The following is a 25,094-nucleotide window of genomic DNA, read 5'->3' as shown; positions in this document are numbered from 1 at the left end:
TGCCTTATATTAACATAGACAACATATTACAATGACCATAATACCCTTAACAAGGGTCAAAGTGTCAAACAAATAAAGAACATAGATGACACTAACATACATTACTGGAGACAATAAATCCAACATGCACAACTTGACACAAGTATCTTGAAGAAGTGTAGGCCCTACATCCTTCATAAAAATTGTAACGAGAGAACCTAAGGAATCACTAGACACCCATCACGGAACTTCTTCTCAACAAATTGCACATCAAGATTCGCCCCTATGAAGGCACAATATCCAGGAGTAGAGCGATGACTTGTACAAAATCTATGCATCACTGTAGTCTGCATCACTATAACCACTGATATCCAGATAACCAGATCAACAATTCACGAGTCCACTGCCAGGGTTGGACTTGATGTAGCGGAAGGACGTGATAAATGACAACTAGAAGTGGATAACGAGAAGCATGCATAAACTGGCTAACCATGCTGACAACAGGACATGCCCAACTTGACACAAGAAGTGAGGTCCTACGTCCTTCATAAAAATTGTGACAAGAGAACACAAAGAATCACTAGAGGCCCATCCTTGAGCTTCTCCTTAACAAGGTGCACATCAACTTAAATAAGTTGCATTGCTCAAGAATGATCAGAGGCAATGCGGGTATCTATTTTATTGCCGCATGTCGCAACAAAGCGGCATGGGTCCACCAGTAAAGAATCTTAACTCAAGAACCAGGGAACGAAGACACAAATGCTCACATGCCCTCAGAGATGAAACCCTATATTCCACTTCAGCACAAAAGTGAGCAAATCAAGAAAAAAAACATGTTGTTTATTGCTCTTTTATGAAACAAGATTCTCCCCTACAAAGGCACAATATCCAGGAGTAGAGCGATACCTGTAGAAGATCTGGCCCGAGATCACTGTAACCACTGATATCCAAATAACTATATTGATGATACACAAGTCCATTGCTAGGGTCGGACTTGATGTAGTGAAGGATGTGGTAAATGACAATTAGATGTGGAGAATGAGAAGCATGCATAAACTGGCTAGCCACGCTAACAGCAATGATTATATCCGGTCGAGTAATTGTCAGGTTGATCAGATAGCTCACGATACGTTGGTACTCAGCCCAAGGACCAGAAAGATCACCCTCACTAGCATGGAGGGAGTGCTTTAGATCCATGGGGGAATGAGAGGGTTTGCACCCCCAGCACTCCAGTGTTGTTCAAGAGCTCAAGAAAGAAAGATTCCCTATCTAGATAAAGCAACCTTGAGATCAAGAAAGAACTTCATGTTGCCCAAATCCTTAACCTCAAAAATACAACCAAGCTATCCTTTCACAAAGGTAATGAAAGAAGTAGCCAGAAGAATAGCCCAGCCAGAGAGGTGCCCGAGTGAATGAAAACAATATGAGCTAAGTGACATTGATGAAAGCCCGTGTCATGTATCACTCTGTTGAAACTGTGGAAACATACTTGCGGCGACTACTTAAGACCATATATAGACTTACAAAGGCAATACATGTTCCCTTCCCCAAAAGCATAAATCCTTGCAAGAAGACATTCTTCACATCAATTTAGTGAAGAAGCCAATTCTGATTGCCAATGATCGAAAGTTAGAACCCTAATCAATGCCAAATAAGCCACAGGGGAAAAGTAGCAATGTACTCAAGACCATATTTCTGAGTGAAACCCTGAGCAATGAGGCGTGCCTTGTACCTCTCACATTACCACTAGAGCAATGCTTGACAGCAAAGACTCATCTATATCCAACAGATTTCTTTCCAGGAGGGAGAAGAACAAAATCCCATTTGTTGTCATGTTGAAGAGTTTTCATCTCCTCATTAATGGTCACCTTCCAGGTAGGATGACTAAAGGTGGCATGAATAGTGCGAGGAGCAGATTGAAACGCTTAAGGAGATGAGAAGTGATAATGTGAGCTAGGAGTATTCAATTGAGAAGCTGATTGCAAATCTTTGTAGGGGAAAATAAAATTATTAAGGAAGAAAAACCCTTGCAAAAAGCCACAAAATAAGGGTTGACAACAGACATCAACTGTGATCAGTGTAGGGTGAAGCATGAAAAAGAAAAGCAATCAAGGAACTTGGCTCTGGGGATACCATGCTGCTTGGATAGAGCATTGATGATGGGAAGAAGTGAAGGAAACTAGGAGAGACATGTAAAATGCTTAAGGAGTCAAGAGACCTCTTTTGCCTTATATTAACATCGACAACATTCTACAATGATGATAATACCCTTAATGAGGGCGAAACAAATAAAGATCATAAATAAAACTAACATAAATCGGTACTCTTTATATACACCTAACAACATATCACTACACTCCAATGTGTTCTCTTTTCCTTTGGAGGTTCTCCCTTCCCCCATCAATAACTGCCACTACGGCTATCATGTGTAATGGTGACCAAACGGTTTGTACTATAGTTTAGGTGGCATTCGTAACGGCGTCTATCATGTGCAACAGCTATCATGTGTAATGGTGACCAAATGGTTTGTACTATAGTTTAGGTGGGCATTCGTAACGGCGTCTATCATGTGCAACGGCTATCATGTGAAATAGTGTCCAAATGGTTTGGACCATTTGTGACTATTTTAGCGAAATAAGTTTGATATTCATATTAATATGAAAAATCCAAAATAGCATATAGAACATCAAGACTCATTATTATTATTGTAGTTGTTTTAACATGAAAATATATGCTAACAATGAGTTTCTCATTTAGTCATAGAATGTTAATTTGCAACTGTTAGAGATGTTAAAGGGTATTTTTGGTCTTTTACTTGTAACCCTAGTTCTTATAGTTATATAATATTATATTGGAGCTCCCTTCAGCGAGACTCCACCTTCTCCCTCACTCTTCTTCTTCCTTCTCTTCTCACAATAGCATGGTATCAGAGCAAATCTGATCCAACAATAACAACAAAAAAAGAAAAAAGGAAAAAGGAGGAAAGAAAGGAAGAGACACCCTCTCTCGCAAATCTCTCCCTCTCATCTCTCTCTCTCTCTCTCTCTCTCTCTCTCTCTCTCTCTAACCCTAATACATTCCCACCCTCCACGCTGTTGTGACTCCACACTTCAACCCGCCGTAACACCCCTGTCCAAATCCCACACCCAATAACCCTAGATCCTTTTCCAAATCCCACACCCCCAATAGCCCTACTCCCAAAAGCCTCCATTCTTTGGACTATCCACCCAAACCCTAATCCCTTATCCCACACCCACAACCCTTTTGTAAATTCCCAAATTCCCATATCCCCTTCGTCAATCCATCCCACCCTTTCCCCAAAATCCAAATCCTTTCTTGTTTTTCTACATTCATAAATCCCTAAACTTAGGACCCTTGTTGGGTTCTTTCCCGTTCCCCATAACCCCTTTCTTTATGGTTTGAGCACTCCCTTCCCTCCACTCCATCCTATTCTTTGTCATCTCCTTCTCTGTAATAGTTGCCTTTTATGGAGATCGTGTTGATATGAAAATTGCCCGCCAACTGTTTGATGAAATGTCTGAGAGGCGTGTGGTGCCTTGAAATTATTCTTTCAGCTGCAAGTTGAAGGCATTAAGCCAGTTCCAAGGATGGAATATTGTGTTGTTGGTGACTCCGGGCTGATGTAGTTGTGCCCTCTTTGTTAATGGTTCGCTTTGTTGGTTGGTCCTTACATGCTCTGTGTTGTTGGTAGACTCACTTTGCGAGTCGTATGTGTTGCTGTTGCGGAGCCGCATGATGTTGTTGGTGCTTCTACATGGTGTGTAGTTGCTTTACGTAGATCTGCGCATTCGTTGTGGTTGTAGTAGTTTGTGTTACTATACGCCTTGTTGTTGTGGCTTGCTATACTTGTTGTCATGGATACCTCTTCATGTTTTATTTGAGCCGTGTGATGTTGTGTGGCACTGTGGTTGTTTGCCTTGTTGTTGTATGATCATGTTGTGGTTGTCGATTTGTCGTTGCTGAAGCTATCTCTCCTGCTGGATGATTGGTTGGTGTGCGCCCCTTTGTTGTGCGCCCTGTTGGTTGATTGATCAGCGTCGTTGTGATCCCCGCCCTGTTGATCGTTGTTGTGGTGGGCTAGTTTTATATCGCCCCGTTGGTTCGGTTGTTGGTTTCTTTCCTTTTCAGGTTGTTGTGATTCTTGTTCTATTGGGGACGTGTTTTACGGTTGCTTTCTCCAAGTGGTACTTCGTCGCCATTGGTTGTGCACCCCTTTAGTGTGCTTCTTTGTTGGTGGTTAGTTATTGTTCTCCAGCTGAGGCACCTCCGTTGTGGCTCTTTCCTCGCGTTCAACTCCTACGGGTGTTCATTCTCAGTCTGGCCAAACTCATCGTTCCTTTGGTGGTCACTCTAGCGATAATTCTGGTTCCGGGGGGGACTGCTACTCTGGTAGCTGTGGCTTTCACCATTGCACTCATTGTGCCAAGGATGGCCACTCCGGCCAAACTCATCGTTCCTTTGGTGGTCACTCTAGCGGTAATTCAAGTTCCGGGGGGGACTGCTACTCTGGTAGCTGTGGCTTTCACCATTGTACTCATTGTGCCAAGGATGGCCACTCCGTTGACTTTTGTTATGATCTTCATCCTAAGTTGTGCCCCCCTCGAACAGCGGGGGTGGCTTCTGTTGCGACATCCGTTGCCTGTATTCCACATGCTTGTAGTGCCACCTTCGCTCAGCCGGGTAGTGATGATCCCTCTTGTTCGGTCTGTTCCTCTCGGCTGTGGCTTATTAATTCAAGTGCCTCCCATCATATGAATTGTCTCTGGTATTCTTTCTGCCTTTCGTTCGTGTTCATCTGTTACTTTTGTTACCTTAGCTGATGGGAGCGCTTCTCCTGTCTCTAAAGTTGGGGTCGCCTCTCTTTCCCCTGGCCTTTCTTTATCGTATGTCTTATGTGTTCCTTGTTTCCCTATTAACGTACTTTTTGTTAGTCAATTGACTAAGGATCTTCATTGTTCTGTCACGTTCTCTTCTCCGTGTGGTTTTCAGGATCTGACGATTGGGAGGGTCGTGGGGTAAACGACCTATATTATTTGGATGGTCCAAAGCATTCATTTGATAGGCCCTATATAGATAGGGTGTGCCCAAAAATTCATCTCCATAGGATCATCCCAACCCTACGATTTGTGGAGGTAAAAATGGACATGTATAAAACCTTCACAAATTTATCCATATTTTGCCTCCACAGTTTGAAGGGTTAGGATGATCCCAGGGAGCTGATTCTTTGGGCACACCCTATCTATATGAGGGCCTATCAAATGAATGCTTCGGATCACTCAAACAATGTAGCCCAACCCCCCCTCGTTTTCCAGCTCTAGCTCATACAAGCTTATATGCGCTCTAGCTCAAACACTTTTCCCATGTATGAGGAAAGTGTTGGTGAGCTTAAGCTCACCAAACTTATGGTGAGCTTAAGCCCCCAATCACATTGGGGCCTACCTTGTTAGGATGATCCAAAGCATTCATTTGAAAGGCCCTTACATAGATGGGGTGTGTACCAAAAATCAGCTCCATAGGATCATCCTAACCCATCCATTTGTGGAGGTCAAAATGGACATACATTATTTGTCAACAAACAATTCGTATTACAATATTGAATGCTAATCATGGTAGTTTGTTTCTATTTGAATTAATTAATTTGGATGAAAAATGAATAATCAGCTATCTTTATTCTTTAATTTGTTTATAATTTTTATTTTACATATATATATATGAGGAAAAGGATTGTGAGCTTGAGCTTTGGAACCTTACGGTGAGCTTGAGCTCTCAAACCAATGAGGCCCACATTGTTAGGATGATCCAAACCATTCACTAGAAAGGGCCTTACATAGCTAGGGTGTGTACAAAAAATCAGCTCCATAGGATCATCCTAACCCATCCATTTGTGGAGGTCAAAATGGACAGACCACAAATCTGCCCATTTTTGCCCTCCACTTTTGGAGGGGTTAGGATGATTCAATGGAGCTGATTTTTGGTACACACCCTATCTATGATAGGGCCTTGCAAATGAATGGTTTGGATCCTCACAGAAATTGTGGGACCCATGTGAATGGTGCACTCAAGCGCACCATTTGGTTCCAACGCTCAAGCGCACAAACATATTCCTCTCTCTCTCTCTCTCTCTCTCTCTCTCTCTCTCTCTATATATATATATATATATATATATATATATATATATATATATATATATATATATATATATATATATATATGAATGCTTTGGATCATCCTAACAAAGTAGGCCCCAATGTGATTGGGCGCTTAAGCTCACCATAAGTTTGGTGAGCTTAAGCTCACCAACACTTTCCTCATATATATATATATATATATATATATATATATATATATATATATATATATATATAAACAAATTAAAGAATAAAGATAGCCAATTATTCATTTTTCATCCAAATTAATTAATTCAAATCGAAACAAACTACCATGATTAGCATCCAATATTGTAATACGAATTGTTTGTTGACAAACTTGACACATACTAATCATCTAATTCTCATCCAAACCCATGCGTCTTGGATAATCATCTTTAAAAATGACACAAGATCACATCAACTCTCAAAGTCCCAAACATCAAATGACAAATATCAATCATAAAAGACGGGAGTCAATGTTGTCCTCATTATGGTAGTCTCCCACCTCGATGAGAGTAATGTTCTCAAGCAAATGCTTTGTGCTTGACTGGTTCAATTTGTTTGAACTCCTCCCCCTCCTTTGTCTTCTTCCTTCTAATGAGAGGAATTTCAAACACTTCTTGTAATGTCGAAAAGAAATGAGGTCTTTTGAAAGAAAATTATATTTTCTTTTACACAAAACTTAATTTGGATAAATCGAATGAATCATATGAATCGTACGATTTATGATCGAATCATAGGATTCAATTAAAAATCATAAGATCCATACAAATTAAGATTCAATCATGGGATTCAAATCGTTTTGCCTAAGAATCATAAATCAAATCGTAAATAGTAAGATTTTCAAAACAATGTGTGTGTGTGTGTGTGTGTGTATATATATATATATATATATTAATATCATATTGGAGCTCCCTTCAAGGAGACTCCACCTTCTCCCTCACTCTTCTTCCTTCCTCTCTTCTCACAATAACAGCAACTGTGAGTTTGATACCTCAATGTTGCTAGTTTAAATATCGGTATCGTTTTAAGCTTCAGGGTAGAGCTTTCAAATGAACTCAAATTTCTGGTGAATGGAGACTTTAATGTCGAATAAATTGGTTGTTATCTTTCTGTTTTTCTACTTACTAGGACATTTTTCTGTCTCAATCAATAAAAGAAAGGGGGAAATTGCCATTAAAATCATCTCATGAAGTGCTTTTTTTAGAAGCCTCTTGATTAGGCCGATCATTATGGTTCTCCTTCTGCATCACATTCAATCAAGATTATATTCAATGGCATGGACATCATGTTTCATTTTTCACAAAACTAGAAACAAACATAACAAATACTAATGCAACAGAAATCTTGAAATTCTAGGAATGCATAATGCTTACGGCATATGCTGAATGGTAAGCAAAAAGTGAACTGAAAAGAGAACATGAACTGCCAGAGACTAACGAGGAAACATCACATCAGCAAAGCTTTTTAGAGCCCCACATTTGATTGTTAATTTAAGGCATTCTACATCCATTATCCTTGCTTAAATGAAAGTAAAAAAATTATTTTGTGCCATAAGCAGAAAGATGATTTATACGCACCTATACCAATCCTTTCCTTGTTTCCAACATTTGCCTTCTCTACCTTGTCGTGGTAATTTTGATAGAAAAAACTCAATGAGATCCAGAGTTGTCAAGCTTTGGCTAAAAACCAGTGCCTTATCGCCCACATCAGAACTCATAGACAGAATATCAAGCAACAAAACCATTTTACCACTATAATTGACTTCTTTATAAATTTTTTCATGAAGAAGATCCTTCCACCAGCCAATTTCCTGGGAAAAGATGACGTGAAGGGCCATTAGACGGTCTGTTTAACAATTGATGATCTCAAGCAAAATAACTATCATGTTAAACATATTTTTTGAAAATATGCCTCAAGTGAAGAACTATCGACAAAATTCCTCTACCTTCAGGGACAGTTAAAGAAATATGTAAAACTTATCACTATTACGAATGATAGTCTAGACCACTAGTAAGTACAATAAGTTGGCTATACCTCATTTAAGAATCCATTATCAGCTCTCTTATGTGCTAAACCATTCCTGCTCTTGGTCTTCTCTGTTCAAAGCAAGGAAAATATTAATATGCCATGCCATATTATAAAATAACTAAAATCATGGATGTACAAGAAACATTACAAGCATTATCTGAGTGATAAAGGTGGAATCATAGATATAGAAGAAACATGACAAGCATTGTCTGAGAAAATTGCTAATAACAACTACATTCTCTCGGGTAACCTTTATCCTTTCTTGCGATTCGAGGAAAAAATGCAGTTGGAGTCAAAGTTTCTTACAATAAAATAAAGCAACAAAATGAAATAAACAGGAATAGACGGTTGCTGATGAGTAGTTGCCCAAAGTCTTGAAGCATTCACGCGAAACAAGGTAAAAGGTGGTGGTAATACTGGAAAATGGAGGTGGAAATATCATTTCCCATATATTTTTCTCTTCACTATATTACCTCTGATTAGTTAACTAATCAGGGTATTTTATGTGATTCCATCATTAGCTCCCCTTAGTCAGAGAGAGAACTGGCTCTCATGATTCATTCCCTAGAAGTTTATTTTAGTTGTTAGCTTTTAACATATAATAAGTTATGCTTCACTTCATCAATGTTGATTTACTCTTCTAGCTTTCTTTTTAAAAGTCGTTAAGAAAAAACTAGAAAACTCGATTGAATTTAGACACTCCTGTAATTAACCTTGCTGAAGAAGCGAGGTTAAGATTAGCTTTAAACTCCTCCATCAAAAACAAATAACCGACACAAGAATAGGACAAGATATGCTTCATGGCACAAAATATTCATGCATAAAATTATGAGATATAAAAAGCAAAGCAGACGCCCATCAGAAACAATGTCAATACCTCCATTCATTATCTCACGGTCCATGTTATCATCACTGGAACTGTCATCAAGAAGAAAATTGTCAACATTGTCCTCACGTCTTTGGGTGTCCCTGTGTTCTTTGGCCATTTGCAGGATACCGGGATGGTTCCATATCTAGTAGAGAAGGGAAAATTCGATTAAATGATCAAACAGTGCATCACACCAGACTCCATCAAACATCTACAACTTCCATGACATGATAATGACCTAATCAAGGATTATACCTGAGCCAATGCCTGATATCCAGCAAAAAAGCAACTCCTCCTCATAGCTTTCTCACTAGAAAGCTTGTCATTTGTGAATCCATGCACATCTAAGAATTTTTTGTATAGCTTCCTTTGCAATGGTGAAAGTTTTACAGTAATTACGAAGACGATTTTAGGAGGTAAGTCCTTTTTCACCACATTCATGTCCATTCTTTGAACAAATCCTTTTAATTGTTCATAAAGGATATGTGACCTTTGGTTCATAATTTTTACATCAACTGAAGTTGCATTAGCATGCTGTCCATTCTCTATAGGATTTTGAAACCTGCATTACGACAACACAGTCAGAAGGAAACAAAACATGCAAAAAAATCTAAAATCAACCTAGAAAACCGTGCTTGAACAAAAAAAAGTGGAGAACCCATGCCTGTTCCTAAATTCATGGCTGCTTCCAAGAAACCCTTCTCTTACAAAATCAACCATCTGGCCCATACAAAGAATACACAAGAGTAATCATTATGTTCAAATAGAAATTTGATATAGCAATCTAAATAATAGGATCAGTTCACAGGACACGAGATTCTCACACAATAATATTCCATAAGGTTGTTTTGTAAAGGTGATCCCGTCAATGCGATTCTTCTTTGGCACTTTATTTGTTTCAAGGCCTGAGTGGTGTCTGCCCTTGTGTTCTTGATCATATGAGCCTCATCACAAACTAGTACATCAGGTCCATTCTGACAAAAGAAGTCTAATCTATATCAAATAAGTGCAACCTTTAAGCCATGAACACATAAACATGGTGTCGAATTTCCCAAAACAATAACAACTACTAACCAGATCCACAAACTCAGCTTTTGTAGATTTTAAAGAAGACTGAAAACATATCATTAACGCACAACATGTAATTAAAAAGAGGATGAAAGTTCCAAAGTTAATCCCTATGCTTCATTTATGGGCATTAATATTATCTTATTGGAGTTTGTTGAGGACGCAGACATCACCCACCAGCTACCAGCAACTAGGTCTGGTAATTTCGATGACATAACGGTTATGGCCGTGTTTTCAGCTCTATTGAAAGAACCTTAAACAACAGGGTAAGAATGGGGTTGACTTGTTGGACAAGTGTCCATTTAGATCGACTTGCAGATGAATGACAGAACCCTTTGGGGTTTGCTATGTTCGATTATTTCTAGCAAAAGAAACATAAGGAACAACAACAAAGTCTAGCATAATATAAGGTAATATAATTGATTCCCATAAGGGAAAGTGTTATATGTAAAAACTTGAGATGGAAAAGTAGAAAATGTATATAGCCAGAACCCATTTAAGTAGGAGAAATAATTGTCTGAGTTACATTTTGGTGTAAAAGATGTTTATAACCAAATACTATGAATACTTCTAAAATGCTTAGCCCTCTAATTGGGTGTGTAAGCATATACCTTACCACACCAAATGGGGCACATGCATTTACATATAGTGTCTCCATCCCTTACATTGAAAACAGATGGGTCCTCCACTATTTTGAGAATCCCTGGAAACAACACCCTTACCTTTATAATCTCGGTTCATATGTATTAACTAACCAACTTCTCCAAAAGCTTAAGCTGTTGGAGAAAGGCGTTATTTATCTTTTATACTTTAACACTCCCCCGTACGTGTGGCCCACTTGGCAAACACATGGCACATGTGGTCCCACTTTGGGCCGACCATCGCATGTGGATTTTTGCTAAAGAAGAAGACAGTGAGGAAGAAGCCTTTTCTCCAAGAAACTCTCAACATCAAAGGGCAAATCAATATGGTGTTTCCTCTTCCAAACATAACATAAAGTATTTATATCAAACAAATAAAAATCCCAAAGAAATTTACTTGCTCCCACTTAAATTTTCGTAATACATAAGTGAGGCCTGTTTAAAACAGTCATAATTCAAAGAACTTAAGCTATTTTGATGGAAAAAGACCATGTTACCCCCTATAATTTAAAAACACATAAAAGACTCATTTAAAACTCTATAATTAAAAGAAAAACTCTAAAGAACATATGAAATCCAAACGGCACTTCATGAAATCTGAATCATCTCTAAAAATATATGTGGGCCCATCAGGCATCTATAATATGTCTGCAACATATGTTGATCATCTGTGTCGTCGGATTGTCGATCTGGAACATGTGTCGTAGGATTGTCAATCTGGAACATCCGAATCAAAGAATCTGGCCATCCATTCAGATCAAAGTCATCTGCCTGTCTCTATGTCCCCTCAGCCATTGGTACACTATGGCGCCTAAGTCAGGATCCCCATCACTGACTAACCCCATCTTGCCAACAAAAGAAATCTTAAATTCTTTTGTTGGTCCTTGAATTTCAATTTAATTTATTCTTAAGTTATTATTTTTCTTGATAGTATGTCACCCTCATTCCAATTTCTAGATAACCTTCAGCTCATGTTATTTTTTTCTTGCTGATTTTTCCTCTTCAGTCCGTGTGTTGTTGCTTCCTTTTTATTTCTTCTTTGTTTGAGGCTGATTTGAAGATACCAAGAATCATGTTTGAAGATACCAAGAATCGTGATATCCCATGGGATCAGATTTATTTGCAGTAAGCTTTCCAGGATCTGAAATTTCCACCAAAAAACTTTCAGCAATTAAAACTTTCTGCCCTGCTTCTGTCTGGACTTTCCAGAGCATGATCTGAGGTATAAGATGATTGAGACTCTAATTATTGCCCTGATTTCAATGTTCTGAACATTCTCATAAACTCCATAAATTTCAGAGTTCTTTCCTTTGAAGTCTTCAGCATACAGTAGAAGTTTTTCAATTTTGAATTTCCTATAAATCAGAGATTAACCTCACTTGTGAGCTTTTCGGAAGGTTGTACTCTTCAGAGTTTCTCCCAATAAAGAAAAGTCTAGGTCCTGAAGTTGTATGTTCTGAATTTTTGGTAAGCAGTTAATCTGCTGATATCTGAAATTTAAAAATAAAATATTCCAGCAAGACCCTATAAAGTTTCTGGGCGTTCTTAAGAGGTTTGTGACTGTAAATTCAGTTTACAGCCCTTGCTTGCATGAAGTGGCATCGGCTATTTGAATTAGCAAAGTTGTTGCATCAGGTTGCAACCACATAACTGAACCAAATTGAAAATTGGATATAGAAATGCATGACGGGAAAAGAAAATAAATAAAAATGGAAGACCTTTTATACAAAGATTAAACGAATACCTGAAAAAATGGGAAAGAAAAACTAATCTAGGTAAGAACAAAAGGAAATTTCGAAACGCAAGCCATCTCATTTTATAAATTAAAAAAAAGATGGAAATTCCTGCTGAGTCAAACATAGCACCTGCAGGGCATGGGAGATCTCTACAGCCATATTCTTGTCCTTTACATTCTTTCCGAGGGATAAGTTTCGGAAAGCAGCATACCCGATCAACAGTACACCACCCTTACGTCTCCATTTTGCAAGCAATTCAGCCCTTCTGTCCCTGAGAAAAAATCATGTCAGCACATTTTTGCAACATACAATGGTTAATAACTAAAATTATAATAAAAACAACTGAATATACAACCACCTTGAAGCAAGATAAAGAGAAATATTGTAGTTATTTACAAGACTAGCAAAACAGACCAAATACTTATATTCATCAGAGTTGCATCTTGACAGGCATCTACTTGTGCAAATGTGCTAGTGCTTTGAGAGCACCAACTCAATTTTGAATAGTTCAGTTGAGTTGTATGATTAGCTCGGTTTCAAATCAGGTTCAATGATGCAGTTCATTCCAAGGTTATTTGGTTGTATTGTTGGCCCACCTTGTTGATTCGACCTGTTAGTTTAAATTTCAATTCTGGCCAATTGGCTGACTATAGTGACCAATTTTTAAATTTGAAGCATTTGTTTAATAACATAAGCCACTAAAATAGTCTTTTGAAAGGTAGTAGCCACTTCCCTGGCTCAATGATCCAGTTCATCAAAAAAGGGTGCACAAGATTAAAAGTCATATTTGAAATTTATTATGGCTACTCATATCCGCTACTCCTCCATCCTCCGCTTGCTGCAACCCAACACATTGCAGCTCCCTTGGGGTCGCCAACACTTCCTTCGTTTGCTGGTGGCTCTTTACTCCCTCAGGACTTGCTCCTGATTTTTCATTCACCCCACCCCCACCCAGCCTGACAAGTGTAGAAAACCTTCATACACTACTTCTGAGAAACTGTGATAAGACCGAACGGATGAGCTGTCGTCAAGACACGAGAAAAATCTACTCTGCCTCCCTTCTTCTGGTAGATTGATCCTTTATTAGCCAAAGGTTGTATAATACCAACAGGCTCAACCAAGTAATCATTGCTGCTTATCCCGCCGAGTATCCAACTGGAACAAGGCGAAAGAGGTAGAGGTTCTAAAGAAGGAACATACCAATTCCCAAAAAGCTCTCAGCAGCCAATTAAAATGTGTAAAACAAGGTGAATTGGCCCCATTATCAAGGCATGGTCGTGACCATGTCAGGATATCAGTAGCCTAAATTAAACACTTTTTTTTGTTATATGCAAAGATGAAGTTTGAACTCACGACCTTAACACTACACGGTTGAGAGCATCACCACTAGGGCAACGGCTCAGCTCCTTGAATGAATATCATTGAAAAGCAAAGCACATTAATAATAAGATAAAAGTTTCCATCCGTGTGTCTCAAGTAAGATTTCTTGGTGGAATAACCGTATTTGCGGCTATATAACTCAACATAATGATCCTTTCATGCTAAATCTATTTCAAGCTCAATGAGAAACATATGACTATGTCAGACTCTTATCACCATTTCGATTCTAATTAACAGGCTCTGAGTAAAAGCCAATCTGGCCCATAAAAAAAATCCTAAACGTAATCATTAATGCTAAAGTCAAGTGAAATCCATTGTTAGCACGACCATGGACTCAGTGGAAAAAACATATAAATATAAAAAGATTTGAGGAGTGAATGCTGTTCCTGCTTAAATTGAATCGCTCTCGAGACCATGAAACCAATGAGAATATGATGATCAGGAAAGAAATATAATTATATAAATACCAAACCAACAATCTCAAGAGGATATTGGAAGACACCATATGGAGAAACAAGAATCTAAGTTGGAAAAGTATGCAAACCTGGAAACATCTTCCAGCATAAAGACACGGAGAGGCCTTAACTCCAGAGGTCTCCACTTCATAAATTCTTGCCTCCAGTTGTGCAGTACATTTACAGGTGTAACTATAAGTGCTGTTCTTAATCCTAAGTCAACAATCCTCATAGCTGCGTACAAAAATGCTATAACCTGCATGCACAATTTGAAGTCAAGCCAAACAGCATTTAACAGCTACCTTAGAGAGTAATGGACATACAAAATTGTATTAAAATTGTCGCACAAATTATAGAGATAGCAATTCGAATAAATAAAATATCCCATCCTTCGACGACTATAGATAATGGTACAAGAACTCAAGCTCATTACAAAATTGTATTAAAATTACTGCACCTAAAAACTTGTACAAGAACTCAAGCTCATTACATATTCAAAAAGATTAAATACATACAGATAAGACATACAAATTGCGTTATTGTAGGCCAAATAAACAAATGCTCCACAGAATTAGACTAAATAACAATATGAAAATATGTGCATCACAAGAAGAAATGATATAAGCAAGTACAGCAAAATATGCGACTAACTAATCTTGCGAACAACTCCAAGAAACATTCACTGGCATAAATGAAAACAGCAAACTCAGGTCTCCATCAAAATTGAAAAAATGTAGATCCTTGGACAGAATGTGGAGCAGTGGAGCGCCTAAAAACTTCATAGGACAGTGGAGTCAATAAATTAAATGTATCCATCAGCCTCCACCTATAAGTTCAACGTATTTGGAAGATGCTTCATGAGCCATCTATGTATATAAGGAACATCAAAACCCTCAACTTAGAAGGTTGAAGCATACATACAAGATGTTCCTTCAAACAAATGCAAGAAAACATCCAACAAACTTCACCTAGGACACCAACACGAGTATGAAATCATTTTGCAATTGTCCAATACATAATACAATCAGCAGCTGCAAAGTAAGGACTTGATGAATATTTTAACTCCTGTTTGGTGAAGGGCTAGACTATGGGTGAGTCTTGAGAAGGAACTTAAAAGACTAACACGTTTATATGGCATTTAGAATTAGAGTTATTTCCCTTATTAGAGGCATACTTAATTTTCCATCGAAACCGACATAACGACTGAAATGCTTCTATATTCATCCCTACCAAAACACATTCCGAAACCAAAATGCACAACTAAATCAAAACTGTTAAGTGTATTAGTAGTATACTAGTATGTGTTACATAATTATATTTATATGAATTGCATGTGAAATGTGGTCCATGTATTATGGATAAATATTTATATAAATTACATGTGAAATGTTGTATGTAGTATGTGCCGAATTATCAGACATGCGCGACATCACATGTCACTAGGTGTTCGATGTTGTTAAACCATAATGAGTGGTTTTTTTTTTTTTTTGCATATGTGATGATTATTGATTGTATATTTGTACTTATTCTATCACTTCATGAAGTTTCATCTTATATGTCCATCATTTGCATATGTTTCCATACGTTTCCAAAATTTTACAGGGTTTCCACCCAATTTCCCCTCTGAAACCGACATATTTCCATTTTCATCAAGACTGAAACGCATACTGAAACCTGAAACCTACATTAGAGGAAGTTTATGTTTATCTAGTTTTGTCAAATAACAGAATTTGGAGATTTCCAAGGGCAATTACCATTTCAGTCATTTCTTCAATTATTATTATTTTTTTCTTTAATGTTGAAACATAAGCATTCATTAGAAAAAAAGGCGAACATAATTGGTCATATACCAAGAGCCCACTAAAATAGTCATATATACTCACAGCCCACCTTTCTCTATAAGTATTGACGAGTATATCACTATATCTTGTCGAATTACCCTCCCTTTTTACGTGAACGAATGAAATTTGCAACCTATGCACAATTATTGCACCTCCATATCAGTAATCCTCCAAAGGATTTTCCCTCTGCTTGGTTGGATCCACTTGTCTACATCTAGGGAGTCTCCTTCCAATATTTCCTCTCCCACTGTGTTCCTCACTCCAATAGGTCCTAAATACACTAACCTCACCACTCCCTTGTGGTACGTAATAATTTCTCCTATGAATGTAGGACCTAGGCCACCAAAGCTCAACCCGTCGAAGTTCATCTTTAAGGACTCCATTGGAGGAGAAGCGCCAATGTTCTTGAGACAACTAATGCATCTTTGCTTGCACTCATGTCACTTTGTATAGCTCCTCCTTAATAGCTAAGCAAGTAAGCAGTGCCCTAACTTCCATTCTATACTGAGTCTAGCATCCCTACAAGGTTGGAGAAGGATTTTCAACTTCCCTTCTTTAATTCCTAGATGACCTACTAGCATTAGCTGCCCTCAATTTTCATAGGAGCTCCCATCTTGGGTCAATCCTTATAATCGGAGGACCATTCAAACACACTATTCACTAATTCAGAAATATATCACCTGTTGATATGATCAGAATTCTCATTTCATACACAGCCAAGGAAAAATGGAATTTCTATCTCCATTACGATTAAACCAATTGGGTATCTCTCATCAATAAACGTTCCCATACTTCTCCACCCAAACAGACCGACCATCGCATATGGAACAACTTCCCACTATTCTTCCCATATTCCCAAAATGCACACAAATATAGCCATCATTGAATTTGAGTAGATACAATAAAAACTGGAGAGTGAGATAATCACAACCAAATGTTACGAATGACATTGCAATAAATAAAGATATGCTCGTCATTACAAAGGAAGCACATATTAGCAACGCAAATTCTTTTTCTTAAGAATCACAAAAGCATTGAGCTTCGACCCCACTGTCATCCAAAAAAATGCTTCCATCCATGGTGGTACGGAACATGCCATATCCTTGCAAGCTATGAAACTCTAATACTTGTGTAGGCCCAAGTTACAGTGTCAGACAGGATTAATTTTCAAAAAAAAAAAAAAAGTGTCAGACAGGCAACATTATAGAAACTCGTACTAAGATACTTAATGGATATTTCTGTTGGACAAAATAACAATGATGTTTGATACATCATGCATGTCACCTTTTTTCGAATGGTATCATACGTGTCACCCTCTTCAAATTAACTATAATGTTTTTTTGCTTATCAGTGTCACATATTTGAAATCATAATCTTGAACATATGAATAATATCAGAGATTATATTATAAATTTACTATTATAATACAGTTCCATCTCCCAAGTAAAATGCAGTTCAATTTTATGATATTATATAACCTTGAACATATGAATAATACCATAGATTACATTATAAATTTACTATTAGTTCGCCGATTTGTATCTCCATTACCATATGTGCTAGTATCTGTCTCATCATAGCTTGCAAGTGGGGAACGATGATCATACCTAACCATAATTGATGCAAAGGACTTCACTACCAAATACCCCTTGGGAGTTGATACAATTAACATAGGTGTTTGATTTAAAATAGGAATTAGCGTTCAATATTTAGAAGCTCGTGTTAAACATTCACTTACTCAATCAAATCAACTCAGTTTTGGGCCTCTGCCGAGTCAATAAAAAAACTCATTCAACCAACACTCAAGTCAATAAAAACATATTGTCAATCATTGACTCGTTGGAGTCAATCCAGGTCTGTCTTGGACGAGTTCTTGACCGATAAATTTGAGCAGGTACATGCATTGCAACAAATGTAAAACCAATCAATCTATCATCTAGTTTTAATTAGAGAGGTTTCAGGCTGTTAAATGTGGAAGATACAACAACAAGCGTAAAATTGAACTGGGAATCATACGTTGAAAGAAAATCCAAAGCTGCATAAATTTAATGCATTCAGCAAACAATTTTTTAGCAGAAAGAACGATCTATAACATTAAAAGATGAAAAGGAAACATGAATGAAAGCTCAAAAACAGCAAACCTGAAAAGTTTTCCCAAGCCCCATAGTGTGAGCTAGAATGCATCCAAGACCTCTATCCCCGGACTTCACCTTTCTGACAGATTGTATGATGTTTTCCCACATAAATCGTATCCCTGCAATCTGCAGTGACCACACAGAAACCATTAAGCTATTGAAAATAATACCAATATGATCCATTTCTGTTCAAAGAATCCATATTAAAACATAAATCAGAAGCAAATTCAAATTTAGATGAATAAATGGCATGGAATTATTGGAAAAACAACATAATGAAGAAGGATTTAATTATCACCGACACAGATGCAATATTGCCTGAAACACATTGGTTTTTCAGCAAGGTGTAACAAAACAAATAGAATGAGTCGCAATCACCAAATAGATACATCGGATCGTGATTTTTTTGGTATTTAAAGCATCACAAGATTAGAAAAAAAGATACCTGATGTGGTTTCAATTTGGCAGAGATACTAGGAGGAATCCTCACTGGTTCTTCATCTTCCTCCCTGACAACATTCACTATATAACCTTTTACCACATCTCCCAGCACTTCAAGACTGGCACCTTCTGTTGCATTTCCATTATAACTTGCAGTTTTGTTACCCCATGATTTTCCAGCAAACTGTACTTGCAACGACTTGAGATGTGCTTGACGTGCCTATCAGAAACAGAATCATAATCAATAATGTGTCCAAAATAGACCTTTTCAAGGATGTATTCCTACAAAAGGGAAACCTTTTCGATAGCAATTTTCCGCTTTGTCTCTTCTCCAAGTTCAGCATCATCGAGAATTCTTCTAATTCTCCTTTTCCGTCTTTTCTTATTGCTGGAATCAGAAAGCATAGTTCAGCTGAACATGTTCAAAAACCTTGGAATAAATTCTTGCAAAATTAAATAAAATCAAGTTGTTTGCTTCAAATGAAAATACAAAGCCCAGATCAGTTTCTATTCATTTTAGAAAATTAGTGCCATAGATTTTGCAATATCCATGTAAATGAGAATTATATTTCAGTATCAACAAATAGAAAAAAGAAAACGCGTGCGCTCGCGCACGTGCGTAGGAAATTTATTGCCACCAAGTTCCCACACCTGCATCAACCATGTTTATGGGATTACCTGATTCGAACATCAACGTCAGCATCAGAAAACTCTGAATCACTATCGGAGCTTAAAGCCACCTTGTCTCCGACTTGGAGAGCTTTATTATATTCCTGAATAAAGTTTTGCAATAGATTTGGTGAACAGCAACAACAGTGCCAACCAGAGCCTTGAATTTCTGACAAGAGTTCTTCACCAAAGTTCTTCTTTATGCATATGGCACAGAACAACTTCTTACATGATTTACAACTTATTAGGTCATTGCACTGTCCACACCATCCACAGTAACATTCCGAGCAATCAGGATCCTGCAGTGCCAGATATAATAAATGGTATCACATGAAACATTAAAGAGGGAAATGCAATTTAAATTTGTACCATAGAAGCTCAATGCATCCGTTACTTGACTAATTGCCAAATAATACTGCATTTAAGGCCGTTCAAATTTTTTTTCCATGTCACCAATTCAGAAAACAAAAGACAAATTGTAAAAAGCAATTTGTCCTAGAATAGGCGGGTACCATACACTCATGATGCATGATACAATTAATAAAGGTCACATGCTAGAGATAAGAAACAATGTAGGATTAAGTATTCAATATTACATCAACCCCATATGTCCTAAATGAGTGAGTACAATACGTTCTCTAAACAAAATAACCATAACTTTATGAAATGTAGAAGTTTCAATGCCTAATTCATGTAAAAAAGTTCTCATTGTCCTATAATATTCCCTTGTACCATCTATGTTTGTAAACGGCTGGTAGAGGGTTAATCTGATTGTTTTTGTCAATGTCTAAAAAAACTGTCTCGTCAAGAAATCGCCAAGGCAAAAACAGGCCAAATTGGGTGAGTCAATTATTGTCCCTATGAGTCAAACGAGCTTATGATTGACTCAGTAGGCAAAGAAGTCAACTCAGGGAGGTCAATAAGCAACTAAATATTACTTTCTGTTGAGATATAGGGAGATGCTATTTAACAGTCCACACTCCCTTGGTTTAATAGTGGCACTACTCTTTTTGTTTTACAATATTTAATTGGCTGTTAGAGGAGATTATGATTCCTGAAAAGCTATCACCAGCCAATCAGATATGTTTTCAATAAAAAAAAGGAGTGCAACTATCAAAATAGATATCAATTGCCTAAATATATGAACATGAAATGATCAAGTGATGCACATATAATTTCTAAATGATTATAAAGGCCTGCTAAGAAATTGACGAGGCATCAAAAAACTACAGTGATCCATACCTTTTGTTGCATCTTTTCTTCCATCAGGCACTTGCAATTTTCACAGATGATGACTTCAAAAAGTGGATGCCGGTGCACTTCAGAAGCTCTCAATACTTCAGAACAAACAGAACAATGAAAATCTTTGGAATCTGCACTCACACGTAGACAAGAACTGGCTGGACTTGATGCAACAATCTCAATAACTTCAGAAGCAGAATTTTCCTCCACCACATGCAGCTCATCATCACTATCTATAATAACAGTCCGACTCCTTTTATTTTCGTTTTGTAGATCCTCATCATCATGCGAACGTTTGGACCCACTAAGCTCAGAGGATTCAGTAGAAGCACAAGTATCATTGAGCATTTTCTTCTCTTTATTGAGCACATCAGAAGTCTCAATGCTGCCATTTGTATCAGCCATCAAATGTTGAACAGAAATATTGTTATTCTCAACAAGTGCACCTTCTCCCATTTCAGAACAACTTTTCTCGCCAAAAACAGACTGGGAACTCTCATTCAAAGGCATGGAATCACATACTCCACTTTCCCGAATCCGATCGACTGAGGAAACCTCTTTTTGATTAGTCTCCTGATTCATGAAGCATCAGATGGACATCACATGATTCAGATGGTATCTTTTACACAACATGAGAAACTAGAAAACATAAATGACATCCAAACATACCTTCATTTTTATAGCAAACACTTATCTTAGATTTCACACTGCTAACTATATTTGTAGTGTTATATCAACTCACTTTCACTTTCTTCAAAACAATAATGAAAAGTAATATGATGGAAAATACCATTGGCCAATACATATGAGCTTAAGTGCACAACAGATTCTTAGATGGCCAAAAATAGAAAAAACAAATATATAGGACCCCAGAAAAAACAAATATATAGTACCCCACCTGAGATTTTCTCTTTCTTCGTCTTCGCCTCTTCAATTGAAGTTGCAGCTTCTCTGCAATATTTGCATCATCCTCTTCTTTGACCTTCGAACAGAAAGATAATATAAAAGTTCTAGAAATCAATAAAAAAACATCAACAGAACACTTGACATGCTTACTAGCACTGCTTTACAGACAAAGTTCAAAGCCTGATAACTCAAGTGCAGAACACAAACATCTCTACTCTCTGCAACCCGGGATCTGAAAATGGACTCTACTTGATTCTGTTTATCGGATAGTAAACAAAAAACATACAAAGAATGTACATATTTTTACTGAGTGTCACAATACTTGAACTCATGAGCTCTTCCTGCAGTACATAGGTAAGTCACACATCCAGATACATATTATAGCCTATGAGTTTATCTTATTAACAATCTAAAGCCCAAGTTGAGAAACAGATCAACATATCCAGAGGGACACTAGCTATTTTGCAGGTCATATGGTTAAACATAGACCATTGCTCTACCATGTTGTAGGCCTGTCATAGCTAAGCCTGGCTGCTTCCATAAATTTGGGGCAGTTTCGCTCTATTGTAATCCCGATCTCCACAAAAGTTTCACTTTTTTTATCTTTCCTTACAATAATACCAGCTTAGAATCAAAGAATTAAATAGCTCCATATTCTTATGATTAGAGTTCCACTCATTTTGCTTTTCCAATACATTTCAAGTACTCATGTCATCTGTCCTCTCATAAATAATTGATATTATATCTTAGTTTTTAAGCAATGGAAGGGAGAGCCTTGCGGTTGGGTAGAATCTTGTGATAAATATAGGATATTTTTCCCCGTCAAACATTTGCAGCCTAAAGTCCCCAAACCAGTGTCAGATATGAGAGTCGCATCATTTAGGTTATGCATGTATTTGTGTGTGCGCATAAGAAAAATGAAGAAGTCTTTTATCTCTAAAGTAAATATTAACTGAAGTAGATCCCAGAAATTGACTGTAACTTCCATCATTCCTTGTTTTCTCAGGAAGTTGGAATGGAAAATCTTGTGTTCATAAACTTTATGACAAATACAATAGAGTGATATTCTGGCATTTCAACCACATACCAACAAAAGTCTTCAGCCAGACCATGCTAGAACCAAAAGTCACATTGTTTAAAATTATGCATGACACTAAATTAAATTATCAGAAGCCCTTCTTCAAGCTAACTCACATGAGAGCTCTTTGACCATGATACACTCATCAGTTATGAAAACAAGACGTCCATTACTTCTCTATGTCCTATACGTCCATTACTTCTCTATGTTGTAAGAAAAATTTAAGAAGTAATGAGAATTACTAAACCATTGGGTTTAATGCAACTAGCCATTGAAATACCTTCCTGAAGTTTTTCTTTTGCTCTTCGGAGAGATCAATTTCTTTTTCATTTGCAATTGCATCTGCATAAAATGGATCTCCATAGTTGCTCTCGGTGTCATTTATCTCCTCAACCTGACAAAAAATGTCTCATACTGTGAACTTCCACTAGCAGTAAAATCAAATTAATGGCCAACCCAAATTGATACAAGCTATATATATGTAAGAAATACCAGCCAGGCCTAACAACAAAGCAACTGATACAAGTGGCCGGAAATTTGTAGAGGAGAAAAGAGAAAAGATTATACTTTTAGGAATATAATCAAAACCGCGAAGCGAAAAGAAAACCAGCAGACAAATGACTACAAGCATACCCAAAATCAGAAATATTGTCTTTTAAACAAACAATAAGCCCCAAATAGAGAGTTGGGGCTACAATCACCAAAAAAATGTAGCCATTCTAGAACCAAAAAAAAATCTGAAATAGAATTTGGAAAGGTAATAAAATATCATTTTAAATGAGTTTTGCTACCTCGTCTACTCCAGGCAACTTAAGCCCCAGGTTTGCAGCTTGTTGCGGCGTACTGGCCAAATAGACAGAAGCCCAATGCTTGCTGCCAAATGAAGCATTATCCTCAGATGCTCTATTAGATTGAATAAGCTCATTGAATGAGTTCCAATCCTTCTCTGAATTTTCTGCAAGGGTCTCTTTATTTTCCTCAATGGAAAGTTTTCTTCCAAGAAACCCACTAGCGCCTTCTTCCAACAACCTACCATGTTGTCTGGTCCCATAACAAATAAACATATCAACAAGGATGACACACTAATAAGAAATTTCTAGAAGATACATAATGAAATAACTCATCTATACCTCCTCACAGGCCGACAAGATTGCAGAAACTTTTCTGCATTTGTAATTGATTCAGTAACTTCAGTAGTGATCTGAGACCCTACCCAGTGAGCCCTTTTTCTCCATGCGTCCGTGCAGCAACCGTTAGGTGCCTGACTTTCAATCCATTTGTAGAGACTTGGGAGCTCAATACCAGCCCCATCAAGTTGTTCCTGTATGCAGAAGCATGTTAGATATGCACACTATCATTTCAAACATGTGAACTTGATTTCTAAATTCTCAACATTCATAAACTAAATAGCAATCCTGCGATATTTCAATCAAGTGAAAGAATAATTTTTTACTGAACAGTAAAGACAAAATTTATCGAGAGTAAGAAGAATACAACTCAACGCCAAGATGGTCATGCGAGAGGGAAAATCAAACACCAGAACAATTGGAAAATCATTGCTAACCAACAAGGAACCTCTAATCAACCCCTCCTAAACAATGAATATGCTTCTGGATTGGGATCTCTTCCTATTGGGTAGACTAGAATTGACTGTGTGCAAAGAGATCAATGGCATTATCAATCGCGTGCACCGGCCCTCCACGGAAAGTCAAACCTCAAGAGAAAAATAGGTCAGCAGCTTAGTATGCTTAAATAATGGGCTAGCCTATCGAAATCAAAGTTGTCAATATCGTTTTATTTTATGCTTCCTTCTGGTAAATGAAAAGGGGCGTTTAGTGTTTCGGTCATTTCAGTGTTTCATTTCGGAAAAGACACTAGAAGCAGAGAATTTTTTTAAATTTTTCAAAATTAAAAAAAAAAAAAACTCAAAAAATGGAAGATTATTAGAAAAATATAAGAAGACATTATACCAACCAAACTTAACAAAAAGACATATTTTATTACTTAGAATATTGAATTTATTGCAATAGATCAATGATTGTAAGAAAAATTAATCATACAAAATGCTAAGAATGTTACAAATTACATCTCATCGCTCAAATCATTTTCTTCTAGGCATTGTCATAAACCAGTTCATCAGACTCAGTGGGGCGGTACCTCTCATCATTGCTACCAAGGTATACAAGGTACCTCTTTCAAATATGTATGTATGAATTATATATTGTTTTGAAGAGAAGGAGAGGCCTTCACTTCCAAGCCTCCCTTCGTAAAGTTGTGTAGAATCAGAATTACAAGCTTTTGGATATTGAAAATTATTATTTGGAAGTAGAACAAATACAAAAATATCGCTAATATACCGACTGTATACAAGGTACCACTTTCAAATATGTATGTATGTATATATATATTGTTTTGAAGAGAAGGAGAGGCCTCCACTTCCAAGCCTCCCTTCGT

At 37.3% G+C, this 25,094-nt stretch overlaps 1 protein-coding gene across 2 annotated transcripts in view; it reads right to left on the bottom strand.

The window, feature by feature from the left end:
- Window positions 1-25,094, bottom strand: part of LOC143861944 (protein CHROMATIN REMODELING 20-like) — a 58,373-nt gene that overhangs the window by 14,011 nt on the left and 19,268 nt on the right. For both annotated transcript variants that reach the window (XM_077372912.1, XM_077372913.1), the window contains exons 6-22: window positions 23,771-23,961; window positions 23,432-23,681; window positions 22,921-23,034; window positions 21,555-21,638; window positions 20,657-21,229; window positions 19,424-19,713; window positions 19,043-19,133; window positions 18,750-18,965; window positions 18,311-18,430; window positions 14,418-14,584; window positions 12,623-12,764; window positions 9,873-10,022; window positions 9,713-9,768; window positions 9,304-9,610; window positions 9,058-9,193; window positions 8,187-8,248; window positions 7,730-7,962 (exon numbers count right to left, since the gene is read on the bottom strand). In XM_077372912.1, coding sequence (XP_077229027.1) covers window positions 7,730-7,962; window positions 8,187-8,248; window positions 9,058-9,193; window positions 9,304-9,610; window positions 9,713-9,768; window positions 9,873-10,022; window positions 12,623-12,764; window positions 14,418-14,584; window positions 18,311-18,430; window positions 18,750-18,965; window positions 19,043-19,133; window positions 19,424-19,713; window positions 20,657-21,229; window positions 21,555-21,638; window positions 22,921-23,034; window positions 23,432-23,681; window positions 23,771-23,961 — 3,182 coding nt within the window. The remainder of the gene's footprint in view (window positions 1-7,729; window positions 7,963-8,186; window positions 8,249-9,057; window positions 9,194-9,303; window positions 9,611-9,712; window positions 9,769-9,872; window positions 10,023-12,622; window positions 12,765-14,417; window positions 14,585-18,310; window positions 18,431-18,749; window positions 18,966-19,042; window positions 19,134-19,423; window positions 19,714-20,656; window positions 21,230-21,554; window positions 21,639-22,920; window positions 23,035-23,431; window positions 23,682-23,770; window positions 23,962-25,094) is intronic.

This window comes from Tasmannia lanceolata, unplaced genomic scaffold, assembly GCF_043159265.1.
Source record: "Tasmannia lanceolata isolate RefF3 unplaced genomic scaffold, GAP_Taslan_0.1 ptg000037l, whole genome shotgun sequence".
NCBI classification, from domain to species: domain Eukaryota; kingdom Viridiplantae; phylum Streptophyta; class Magnoliopsida; order Canellales; family Winteraceae; genus Tasmannia; species Tasmannia lanceolata.
This window is presented reverse-complemented; position numbering and strand designations above follow the sequence as displayed.